General features: G+C 36.3%; 1 protein-coding gene across 1 annotated transcript; it reads right to left on the reverse strand.

Annotated features, from left to right (window-relative positions):
• Positions 1–2,872: 2,872 nt before the first annotated feature.
• Positions 2,873–3,811, reverse strand: LOC138377487 (olfactory receptor 4L1-like). Its single transcript, XM_069462417.1, has one exon. It carries the CDS (start codon positions 3,809–3,811, stop codon positions 2,873–2,875), a length of 939 nt encoding a protein of 312 aa, XP_069318518.1.
• Between the last annotated feature and the right edge of the window lie 5,819 nt (positions 3,812–9,630).

Consider the following 9,630-nt stretch of genomic DNA (forward strand, 5'->3'; position numbering starts at 1 on the left):
ATTTATTGCTGCTTTGATTTTTTTTATATCCTTCCTTCTACTAACTTTAGACTTAGTTTGCTATTCTTACTCTAGTTCCTAAAGACATTAAATTAAGTTGTTTATTTGAGGTCTTTTTTCATGTAGGTATGTATTTCTCTATGTTTATATACATGGAACATATACATATATATAAAATAATATATACATAAAGCAATATATAGAGAGAGAAAGAAAGAGAGAATGTGTGTATATATATATATATATATACACACACACACACACACATACACACACATATATATCCATTTCTTTAGGGTCAATTCCAAGGAAATTACTGTGTTCTTTTGATAGTTATATATCTCATTGTTTTTGGTTTTTTAAGCATTGATGTCTGCATATTAGTTTTTCAGAATTTGCAGGCTTATGTTGGTACAGCCTATGAGGAATAGAGCACAAGAGCACTGGCTGGGTGAAGTTCAATGGTTCTGACACAAGGGAGCATGTGTCTGTGTAGTCTCAGTGGAGCTCCATTAGCTGAGGTCAGTGTTGACAGAGATTCCAAGGATTCTTGCCAGGCAATACTGTAGATGTTCACAGTGGAAGTGCAGGTTGATGGTATCTTCATTGGCAATGGCTGATAAGGTCCTCCTAATCTTTTTCTCCCACTGGAGAAGCTGTGGCTGATGGGATACCTCTTGGCACTGTATCTGGTTTGTGGGCCCATTCCAAGTGACAGTGGCACTGGTGTCTGATGAATGGTGTTCTTGGAGTGGCCATGAAGCTGAGGCCTGAAATATGTGCACACATAAAGGAACTATGACTCTGGAGTCCAGGGTGGTAATGACACTGGTACCCAGGGTGCAGGCACCCTTACTGCCATGTTGGTAATAGTATATAAGACACAAGTTCTTGTGAAGCAGATAGTGAGCCAAGACCAGGAACATAGTATGTACAGAATTATAATGTCTCCAGTGTTGGGTCAAGGTCTATATTTCTGAGTCAGTGGGTGCCCAGAGAATGGACACACTCTGAGAGATTTTAGTTCTAAGGCCCAGAGTGTGAGGTAACTCATTGTGGTGATGCATCAGGTTTCTGAGACATGAGTGGGTACAGTTCAGCAATAGAGCCCAGGTCTAGAGTGTGGGCACTCATGGAAAAGCTGTGGCTCAGGGGTCAGGGCATGTGCTGTATCGGGAGACGAGGTGGCTGCAATCTGAACGGGCACAACAGCAGCTACTACTTGAGGGGTTCTGGAGTGTGCAGCTGCATCTCCTTCACTGAGGTTTCCCAACAGGAATGGCTATAGGTTACCTCAGTGGTATTAACTTGAAAATTTTGAACAATATTGAATAACGGTGTTGATAACTGGCCATGGTAGACACATTAGTTTCCCAGTCATGATTCTTTTTTTTAATTCATAATTGAATTACATATTCTTTGGGATAAGTCCTTCCATAGAGGCTCAAACTCTGTCCAAAAAGCACTATTCTAGGCCAATCAAAGATCTTTCATTTCACTCATTAGATACCAGGTTATCAGTGGGCATAGGCTTTGTGCCAGAGACTTGTAGTGTCTTCTGAAAACCTATTCTCTCATTCTTCCTTAGTAATAGACACTGAATTCAGTCAGGGCACACTGTACAGCTGACCTTACTATTAGAAGAAGCAAATAACAAAAAGCTGTATTATCGGGTAGCTCTTTGGTAAAAATTCTTTATTGGAGCTGAGTCAGTGGAGATTTATGCTCCCTGGCATAGAATATTACACAAAATAAGTAAACATGCTTTTGTTTATTATGTATACTTATTCTGGTTTGAAAGTCAGCCTTGCATACTTACATTCCTCAAACTATTTGGTTTCAAAGACTGCTCTTTGAATTTGTATTAAAATCATAAATTCTTTATTGGAGCTGAGTCAGTGGCAAGCTATGCCCTTTGCCTCTCCCCAACCCCATATTTTCTGGGGTCTAATTTGGAAAAGAGAAATAACTTAAGTATTTAACACAGAAATAATTTAACTAGCTACTCAAGTGACAGAATGTCTGAGATTTTAAACAGGGTGTGTTCAGAGAAACCAAAGATTACCACCAATTGGAAGTCACCACCACATCCAAGCTAGAGGGGCAAGGAAGAGGTAGTCTTACCAAAGCCCAAGGGAGGGGGTGTCGGGTATTAGTTTTCTATTAATATTTCTTCCCTGACAAATTACCACAAATTAACAGACTTTTATGTAAATCCCTTGGGAGGGTAAAGCTAAAAGGAATATTATACAAAATAAGGAAACATGTTTTTGTTTTTATGTTTTTTTATTCCAGTTTGAAAGTCAGCCTTGCATACTTACAGTCCTCAAACTGTTTGGTTTCAAAGACTGCTCTCTGTAGTTGTATTGAAATTGTTCTTCCATCGGGTTTTCCCTCTGGCATCTTATATTTGTATTCATTATCCTATTGAATTTACTGATTCATTCTTATTTTTTGCCTTATCGAGTCAAAAAATTAGAACTCTATTTTTCTAATTATTAACATTATTTAAACCATGATGTCTTCATGGTACCTGGCTTTAATAATAGTATAAATTTATGAATTCCATGAATTATCAATGCCTATTAAAATCATATCTAATAGTAGTCATATAATTTTATAGATTTTTACTAATGAATTTATATATTGAATGTCTATGAAAAAATACTCAATGATTTTATATGTCTATTTTGCTGTAGATCTCTAATTATCCTCATATGTTAACTGTGAATTTAAAGTAATTTAGTATTAATTTTGTCAGCATAGGTTATGATTCTACCATTAAAAAAGTGAAATGCCGCATTCTACATAATCTATTCAAATTATCATATCATAGTATTTGAAAGTTGTGCTAATTATGTAGTGCTAAAGCCTAGAAGTTCTGTGCAGAGCTAACATGATGGAACAGTAATTTTCTCATGGCCCCTTGCATTTTCTGATTTCTCAGGGTGTAAATAATAGGATTCAGTAAGGGTGTGATAACAGTGTAAAATACAGGAAGCGTTTTATTGCTTGCCAAAGCACTGAATGGCCAGGCATAGATAAAGATACAAGGTCCAAAGAACAGAGTGACCACAATGATGTGGGCAGACAATGTGGATAGAGCCTTGGAGAGCCCTCCCGATGATTTCTGTCGTACAGTGACCAGAATGACAGTGTAGGAGACAAGCAAGAGGATGAAACAGATAAAAGAGAGCAGCCCACTGTCAGCAATGACAAATAATTCCAGGGCATATGTTTCAACACAAGCAAGCTTGATCACAAGGGGAAGGTCACAAAATATGCTGTTTATGACATTGTGGCCACAGAAAGGCAAATTCACTGTTAATACCATCTGGCTCATGGTGTGTGTAAAACCAATGATCCATGAAAGTATCACAAACCCCTTCAGCAACCTGTGGCTCATGATTGTCCTGTAGTGCAGGGGTTTACATATGGCTACATATCTGTCAAAGGCCATGACTAGCAAAAGAGTCATCTCAGCGCCCCCAAAGAAGTGCATAAAAAACATCTGGGCCATGCAGCCCCATACAGAGATGGTCTTGTGTTCACTGAGCAAGTCTGTGGTCATCTTGGGTGTAGTGGTGGTGGAGACACACATGTCCAAGAAAGAGAGGTTTCCAAGAAGGAAGTACATGGGAGAATGAAGAGTTGAACTAAATATCACGGTGACCATAATGAGAATGTTTCCCACCACAGTAGCACCATAGATTAAGGAAAATGTCACAAAGAAGAAAATTTGAAGTTCCCATTGTTCAGAAAATCCTAGAAAAATAAACTCAGTCACTACAGATATATTTTTAGCATCCATGTACCCAACTCAGAGAGGTTCCAGAAGTTCTTATATATGCAAAAAGAATAAAAAAAAAAAGCCACAGTTAGTACCAATATTTTCTTATTTCTGTTAGTTGGCGATAATAATAGTTGATGCTATGTGAGCATATAATTTTAAACATATCAACACATCAAAGTTTATAATTTGAGATTAGTTTATGTATCTCATCTCTTTGAAACAATAGTCTTATAGACAAAGCAACTAAAAAGCATTCCAAGGATTGTAAATTCCATTTTCTAATGTCTGATTCTATCAAACGATACTCTCAGCAACTGATCTTGACTTGTTCACTAATTTGTTCACATATAAAGATTAAATAGTAATTAATTACTATTTATGTTGACTTGTATTATTATACCATTCTGTATCTAAACTCCTTGAGATTATGTTATCCCAATATATAAGGAATATAGGATTTATGTAATGTAATGAGGAATTACATTGTCCTATATCTCTGAAGTAGTTTCCAAAGGGCATTCTATGGTCCTAAGACAAACAAACAAATAAAAACCAAGCACACACACAATTTAGGGTCTAATTTATACACGAAAGAAAGTCTTTGAATTCATTAAAAATAATTTTTCTTTTTAATTTCTCTTGTCTATTATACAGGCATACTTTGTTTTATTGTGCTTCACTTTATTGCTCTTCATAGTTATTGCCTCTGTTTTCCTTCCTTCCTTCCTCAAATTCAAAATTTGTGGTAACTGTGTGTATAGCAAGTCTATTGGCACCATTTTTCCAACAGCATGTGCTCACTTCATGTCTCTGTGTCACATTTTGGTAATTCTCACAATATTTCAAAATTTTTCATCATCAATATATCTGTTATGATCATCTATGATCACTGACCTCTGATGTTATTATTTTGATTATTTGGGGGCATCACAAACTGTGCCCACAGAAGATGCAGAACTTAAGCAATAAATGTTCTGTGTATTCTGACTACTCCACCCACCAACTATTCCTTCAACTCTCTCCTTCTCCTTGAGTCTCCCTATTCCCTGAGACACAAGGATATTGAAATTAGGCCAATTAATAGTCTTACAATAGCCTCTAAGTGTTCAAGTGAAAGGAAGTGTTGTGTATCTCTTACTTTAAATTAAAAGCTAGAACTGATTGAATTTAGTGAAAAAGAAATGTCAAAAGCTGAGATAGTCCAAAAACTAGGTCACTTAGGCCAATTAGCCAAGTTGTAAATACAAAGGAAAAAAAGTTCTTGGAGGAAATGAAAAGTGCTACTCCAGTGAACACATGAGTGATAAGAAAGGGAAATGTCTTTGCTGCTGATAGGGAGAAAGTTTTAGTGGTCTGGATAGAAGACCAAATCAGCCACAACATTCCCTTATGCCGAAGCCCAACCCAGAGCAAGGCCCTAACTCTCTTTAAATCTATGAAGGCTGAGAGAGGGGAGGAAGCTTCAGAAGAGAAGTTGGTTCATGAGATGTAAGGAAAAAGCTACCTCCATAACATGAAAGTGCAAGGTGAAGCAGCAAGTGCTGAGGTAGAAGGTGCAGCAAGTTATCCAGAGGATCTAGCTAAGATAATTGATGAAGGTGGGTACACTAAATCAGCAGTCCCCAACCTTTTTGGCACCAGGGACCAGTTTCATGGAAGACAATTTTTCCACAGATTGGGGGTGGGGGTGGGGGGTTCAGGTGATGATGTGCATGATGGGGAGAGGCTGTTAATACAGATGAAGCTTCTTCACTCATTCACCCGCCACTCACCTCCTGTGAGTGGCCCCAGTTCTTAAGTTTCATGAAAGACAAATTTCCCACAGAGCTCGGGGTGGGGCGGAGGGAGCTCAGGTAGTGATGCCCGGCCCAGTTCCCAACAGGCGGAGGATTGGTACCAGGCCGCAGCCCGGGAATTGGGGACTGCAGCACTAAATGATAGATTTTCAGTGTAGACAAAACAGCCTGCTATTGGACAAAGATCCATCTAAGACTCTTGTAACTAGAGAGGAGACATCAATGCCTGGATTCAAAGCTTCAAAGGACAGGCTGACTCTCTCATTAGGAAATAATGCAGCTGGTGATTTTAAGCTGAAGTCATCGCTCATTTACCATTCCAAAAATACGAGGGCCATTAAGAAATATGCTAAATCTACTCTGCCTGTGCTCTATAATTGGAACAACAAAGCCCCAAGTAACAGCACATTTTGTTTATAACATGGTTTACTGAATATTTTAAGCCCACAGTCGAGAATTACTGCTCAGAAAAAAAGATTTCTCTCAAAATATCACTGCTTATCGACAATTCACCTAGTCACCTAAGAGCTCTGATGGAAATGTACAAAAAGATCAATGTTGTTTTCATGTTTAAAACACAGCATCCATCCTTCAGCCTATCCATCAAAGAATTTTGACTTTCAAGTCTAAATATTTAAGAAATTTTGTAAGGACATAGCCATCATAGACAGTGATTCCTTTGACAGATCTGGGCAAAATAAATTGAAAACTTTCTGGAAAGGATTCACCATTCTAGATGCCATTAAGAGCATTTGTGATTCATGGGAAGGAGTCAAAATATCGACATTAATAGGAGTTTGGAAGAAATTGATTCCAACCCTCATGGATGATCTTGAGGGGTTCAAGACTTCAGTGGAGGAAGTAACTGCAGCTGTGGTGGAAACAGCAAGAGATATAGAATTGGAAGTGGAGCCCAAAGATGTGACTGAACTGCTCCAATCTCATAAAACTTTAATTCATGAGGAGTTCTATCTTATGAACGAGCAAAGAAAGTAGTTTCTTGAGATGGAATATTCTACTGGTGAAGATGCTGTGAACATTATCAAAATGACAAGAAAATACTTAGAATATTATATAAACTTAGTTGATAAAGCAGTGGCATATTTAGGGAGGATTGACTCCAATTTTGAAAGAAGTTCTACTGTAGATAAACACTATAAGACAGCATCACATAGTACAGAGAAATCTTTTGTGAAAGAAATTGATACGACAAACTTCATTGCTGTTTTATGTTAAGAAATTGCCACAGACACCCAACCTTCAGCAACCACCACCTTGATCACTTGGCATTTGTCAACATTGAGACAAGACCCTCCACCAGCAAAAAGGCTCAGACGATCTCTAGTATTTTTTAGAAAGTATTTCTTAAAAAAGGTATGTATACTTTTAATCATAATGCTATCGCACATTTAACAGTCTATAGTATGGTGTAAACATAACTTTTACATGCACCGTGAAACCAAAAAATTTGTGTGACTTGCTTTATTGTGATATTTGCTTTGTTGTGATGGTCTGGAACTGAACCTGAAATATCTCCCAGGAAGGCCTGCACTGAGAATTTCAGGGGAAATGGACTCAGCCTCAGATATTTTTGAGCTTGTTTTGTCAAATCCTCTGTGTTACCATTGTTCACAGTGAGGAACTTGTGTGGTGTGTAAATGTGTTTGTAAGTGGTGGTTTATTAATAAAAGTAAAGAGTAAAGTGATTCAGTCCTAATGTACAGGTTCTGCTTGGGTTGTGATGTATAAACTAAATTTTCTTTAATCAGTTTTTTAGACATTGGCATAGGATATAGGGTGATCAAAAGTGGGCCAATAACAATTAAGTGATTACTATGTGCTAGGCTCCATTCTAAGTGTTTCACATATATTAATGCATTTAATGCTCACAACAATACCATAATGTAAGTACTATTATTGTCACATATAAGGAAACTATGGTATAGAACTATTTAATGGCATTCATGATTACGCAGGTAACAAGGATGAGAACTAGCATTTAAGTTGAGTCAGTTTGACACCAGAATGTGAGCTTATACCAATATACCAAATTGCCTCCAAAAGTAAAAGGAGATATGTTTACAGCCAAGTTAAGTATTGATTGAATCTACATGTTTGATATGAATTCCTTAAGGGATATGATTTGGCAAGTATGTTGAGATCCCTCTATGTTACAATTAACTGCACTGTTTTTCTTATACAGAATGAATCAATGCCCTATATCTAGACAATTTACAATTTAGAGAGACATGATTATCAAACAAAAATAGCAAATAAACCATGTGAGAAAAAATTTAATTTAGTATGGGGTATATGCAAAATGTTGTAAGAGTTTTAGAAGAATGGAGATCAGTTACAAGTGACACTTTTATATATGACTTCAATATTGGTTGTTATTATTTTCAAAACACTTACAAAATTTCACAGTCAGCAAACAAAATAAGATGAGGCATAGAGAATATGTGACAATCTATAAAAAAAGAATTAAGAGTAGTGAATAGGAAGAGGGGTGTATTTAAAAGGTACCGAATTAGGATGTTTAGATGAATAGGAAGTGTCTATTCTCTTTTCTCCAATGAACTGCACTTCTCTCCATGATTTCATTTCTCCTCAGTTCCTCGTCAAAATATCCTGTCATTATCCAAGCTTAACTTCCTCAGTTGTTTTCCTGTCTTTGATATTTTTAAGAAATGGGTAATACTTACAAATTAGAGAAAAGAGAGATAAAAATGATGCCATTCCTGTAGGTCAACATGAAGGACAGACTGAGTGGGTGCTCAATGTAGGTTTTGTCCCAAAAAGGCACAGAAGGATGGCCATCACAGCACACCTTCTTTGCAGGATTATGTTACATGCTTATTATGTAACTGAAAAAGCATTTTGCTTTTGAGGCTTTTGCGACAGTAATTGTAATAACTAGATATGCTTTGGACAAATGAAAAGGGTTGACAATTGCTAGATGAAATGAATATGCCAGCTATAAATTGGATATGAATAACTTGGCTATGTGGAATTTTATGTGCTGCGATACAATGACAACAGAAAAAATTGCATAAGAAATCCATATAATTAAACATAAACTGATTAAAAAAGCTTTATTTTGGCCTTTTATTTTATTTGAGAGCAAAAGCTGGCATTTATTTATGCTGATGGCTTTCCCAGCATTTGCTTCTCTTATTACTCTCTTCCATTTCTAAGCAAGCTTTCTAGAAATATTTCTTCAGGTCTACACATAATACAGTACACCTGTTATATTATTGATGTACAAAGGCAATGTAAATGAAAGGAAATAAATTATATAGTTTAGATAGACATTCTATTAGGGAGGAAAATTTTCTTCCCTTTGAATAATCAGTTACACATTTTACTATAATTACTTTTACTCAGCAATTTATGATAAGTTCTGGGGGAAATTGAAGGTAGAATAATAGTATTAGAGCTAGGAGGAAACTTGGTAATCTATTATTCTTCACATCTTATTTAATAAGTAAAAAATCAAGACCTACACAATTAAGTAAATCTTCCCAAGTCTTACAGGCAGAACGACTCCAAAAGAATGTGGTGAGTATTAGGTGAGATGGTGTGGGTACAGGCTCCTGGCCAGCTGCAGGATAAGCACTAAGGGGGTACGTGCTGAATCTGAGCCATTCGTGTAAATCCAAGATTACACTCCCAAGAGATTTACATATAAATTTCTACTAGGAAAGCAAGAAGGCAAGACTTGTTTATTAAGTAGTTGGATATGAGCATTTCTTCTCTTGCCCATGTGTATACAATACATATTACTTAATATAAAAATAATTTATTCAAGCAAATATTTGTTTCTTTTTTAATTATAGCCATTTGAAGAAAATAATTTCAATCTTGACTGATTTTATGCTTTGAAAAAATTATCATAATTATGCTAAAACAGGAATGGATTTCAAAAACATTATGCTTAGTAAAAGAAGCCTGATATATAAAAGACCACATGTATAATTTCATTTATATGAAGTGTCCAGGAAAGGCACATCTATAAAGACAGAAAATATATTAGTGGTT

The sequence above is a fragment of the Eulemur rufifrons genome, chromosome 2 (genome assembly GCF_041146395.1).
Source record: "Eulemur rufifrons isolate Redbay chromosome 2, OSU_ERuf_1, whole genome shotgun sequence".
Taxonomy (NCBI): Eukaryota; Metazoa; Chordata; class Mammalia; order Primates; family Lemuridae; genus Eulemur; species Eulemur rufifrons.

Bases quoted from the DNA above. Each gene is read 5' to 3' on its own strand.
- LOC138377487 (XM_069462417.1), bottom strand. From the start codon at position 3,811: ATGGATGCTAAAAATATATCTGTAGTGACTGAGTTTATTTTTCTAGGA.